The 3,565-nt window shown below is 48.8% G+C and overlaps 1 protein-coding gene across 1 annotated transcript in view; it reads right to left on the minus strand.

Annotated features, from left to right (window-relative positions):
• The window catches only part of LOC103398803 (nuclear receptor corepressor 2), a 51,598-nt gene that overhangs the window by 20,343 nt on the left and 27,690 nt on the right, over positions 1-3,565 (minus strand). Inside the window, 3 exon segments of the mRNA XM_025053823.1 lie at positions 1,724-1,822; positions 2,045-2,105; positions 3,284-3,476. Coding sequence (XP_024909591.1) covers positions 1,724-1,822; positions 2,045-2,105; positions 3,284-3,476 — 353 coding nt within the window.

A 3,565-nucleotide genomic window follows, 5' to 3' on the forward strand; every position in this document is an offset into this window, starting at 1 on the left:
GAGGTGACACCAGATGGAACCATGTGACACCAGGTGGAACCATGTGACACCAGGTGGAACCATGTGACACCAGGTGGAACCAAGTGACACTAGTGGAACCATGTGACACCAGTTGACACCAGGTGACACCGCTGCCACTATCATTTATCACGTGTCCTTTTTTTTGGTGACGCTCTCTCCATATTCGACGCCCGACCCGACCCGTCAAGCTGCAGTCGGACCAGGTGACACCGCTGCCACTATCATTTATCACGTGTCCTTTTTTTTGGTGACGCTCTCTCCATATTCGACGCCCGACCCGACCCGTCAAGCTGCTGTTGCACTAACCGCTCATCGTCGCCACCTACTGGTCTAACCCGGTAATTCTTTCACAAAGTGACGCCTTTTTTGATCCGATTCTGGTCTGAATTCAGAAATTAAAAAGTTAAACATAGGGCCCTCTGCTGGCCGACAGCAGCGTCAGCAACTTCAGACCCGGAAGCTGATAATAACGTCGAATCTACTAAACCACCAGGGGGCGTGATTTTGTAAAAAAAAAAAAAAAAAAAATCACGTTCGGTTCCGACGTCAGTCTGATAAGAAAACACGAAAAAAAAAAAGGACTTCGTCGGCGACAGAGGGTTGAAGTCCAGGTTGACTTTCGACACAGTTGTAAGAAAAAAACAGGAAGTGAAACGTCTAAAAAAAATTTCCCGCCCGCACACGTTTCTGCTGGATGACCTTTGCTCTACAAGCGCCAGAACCACTTCCTCACCGACTTCCTGTCTGTCTGGCAGGGCCGGAGTTAAAGGTCGACGCTCATCAACCACCGACCGACCACAGTCACAGACGCTGAGGTCAGGCGTTCTATGGACGTCAGTCCCTTTTTCAGGACTTTTTTTTTTTTTTAAAACCTGCAGAAAGACTAATTTCAGTGAACTACGAACCCTCGTGGTCGCTAACGGAATGGTCGCTAACAGAGTCGTCGCTAACGGAGTTAGCTTTAGCTTCTATTTAGCATTTTTTTTTAAAATAACCTGCAGAAAGACTAATTTCAGTGAACTACGAACCCTAGTCTTCGCTAACGGAGTCGCCGCTAACGGAGTCGTCGCTAATGGGGTTAGCTTTAGCTTCTCTTTAGCTTCTTTAGCTTTTTTTTTTAACTTGCAGAAAGCTAACGGAGTCGTCCCTAACGAAGTTGTCGCTAGGGGAGTCGTCGCTAACGGAGTTAGCTTTAGCTTCTTTAGCTTTTTTTTTAAACCTGCAGAAAGACTTATTTTAGTGAACTATGAACCCTTGTCGTCGCTAACGGAGTTAGCTTTAGCTTATTTTTAGCTTCTTCAGCTTTTTTTAAGAAAAAAACCTGCAGAAGGACTTATTTCGGTGAACTATGAACCCTTGTTGTCGCTAACGCAGTCGTCGCTAACGCAGTCGTCGCTAACTGAGTCATCACTAACGAAGTCATCGCTAACAAAGTGGTCGCTAACGAAGTGGTCGCTAACGGAGTGGTCACTAACATAGTCTTCGCTAGCGGAGTCGTCGCTAACAAAGCCGTCGCTAACGTTCCGACACTCCGACCCTGGACCCGACCCCCACCAGGTCACACGGTAAACGCCAACGGCGGCGGCCGTCAGACCGACTTGAGTTGGAACCCGTCCACGGACGAGGACGGGGGGACGCCGACCGCGAGGACCGCGAGGTGTCCACGCCGCCGCCTGGACTCCGACGGTGTCGGGACTCGTACCTGGCTCCTCCCGCGCCGCCTGTAGTTCCTCCGGACGATGTTCTTGTAGTTCTCGTTCTTTTTGGTCTGGTAGTAAAACAGCACGCACTCGGCCACGGTCTGAAATGTGAAAGACACCGTGAGGACACGTAGGGGACAGGACAGGAGGGGACACAGAGGGGACAGGACAGGAGGGGACACAGAGGGGACAGGACAGGAGGGGACACAGAGGGGACAGGACAGGAGGGGACACAGAGGGGACAGGACAGGAGGGGACACAGAGGGGACAGGACAGGAGGGGACACAGAGGGGCGACGTCACTGACGACCGGAAACTTGTAGCGTTCTCTCCAGGAAGGAGGAAGGACGCGATCAAACCAAAGTTCTTGGGATGTTGAATGAACCTGTAAAAAAAAACACAACAACAGGGTTTAACAACCTGGGGGGCGGGGGTCACTGAACTGGTCTGTACTGGTCTGTACTGGTCTGTACTGGTCTGGTCTGTACTGGTCTGTATTGTAGTGGTCTGTACTGAACTGGACTGGTCTGTACTGTACTGGTCTGTACTGTACTGGTCTAAGCTGGACTGTACTGGTCTGTGCTGTACAGTACTGGTCTGGTCCGTAGTGGTCTGTGCTGTAGTGGTCTGTACTGGTCTGTACTGGTCTGTACTGTATTGTCTGTACTGGTCTGTACTGGTCTCTACTGGTCTGGTCCGTACTGGTCTGTATTGTAGTGGTCTGTACTGCACTGTACTGGTCTGTAGTGTACAGTACAGGTCTGTACTGGTCTGTACTGCATTGGTCTGTACAATACTGTACTGGTTTGTACAATACTGTACTGGTCTGTACTGTATTGGTCTGTACAATACTGTACTGGTCTGTACTGCATTGGTCTGTACAATACTGTACTGGTCTGTACTGTACTGGTATGTACTGTAGTGGTCTGTACTTTACTGTAATGGTCTGTACTGTACTGGTCTGTACTGCATTGGTCTGTACAATACTGAACTGGTCTGTACTTGTATGTTCTGTAGTGGTTTGTTCTGTTGTGTACTGGTCTGTATTGTACCGGTTGGTACTGGTCTGTACTGGTCTGTACTGGTCTGTACTGGTCTGTTCTGCTGTGTACTGCACTGGTCTGTACTTTTTGTCCCGGGTTTGAATTCAACTCCACATTTCCTTCTTCTGGAAATCGCAGCCGTACAACGCGACGACTAGCTAGCTAGCGAGCCGACTGACTAACTAACCTCTTAACGACTCCTCACTTTAGCTCGCTGTGACATCATCATCATCATCATCAGCTGCTTCACGCTAACATCCTGTTACTGCTAATACTTTTATTTCTACTACCATTATACATATTAACAGCTACTTGGCTTCAACTACAGTCATTACACATCCCTGCCAGTAGGGGGCAGCAGCTAAAAAACCAAATTGAGTTGCGTTTTCAAAATTCCTTCAATTCCTGCGAGCGTCGCGTTCAACTAAAACAGTTTCAGAGGAAACTGAAACTTTTTCCTGAGTTTTTCGCGATGTTCCGATTTTTTACCGACATTCCGATCTGCGCTGCGATGACTTACTTCTCCCTGAAGGTGTCCTTCTCCTGCTCGCTCCACATGTTCATCACCTGCCGGTCCTTGTAGACCTTCATGGGGTCGTCCATCAGGCCGTTCATGTTGATGAACCTGATGCGCTGCTGCTCGGCGTCGAACAGCATCGGCGGCACGACGGCTAGCTGTCGCATCTGCTTCTCGGTGTTCTGTAACGTAAAAAAAAAACGTTAAAAAAAAAAAAAATTAATCTAACGCGGGTTCCTGGTTTTTTTTTGGGGGGGGGGGGCTGAGTGAATTTCTTTTGTTTTT

The sequence above is a fragment of the Cynoglossus semilaevis genome, unplaced genomic scaffold (genome assembly GCF_000523025.1).
Source record: "Cynoglossus semilaevis isolate Cse_v1.0 unplaced genomic scaffold, Cse_v1.0 scaffold19, whole genome shotgun sequence".
NCBI lineage: Eukaryota > Metazoa > Chordata > Actinopteri > Pleuronectiformes > Cynoglossidae > Cynoglossus > Cynoglossus semilaevis.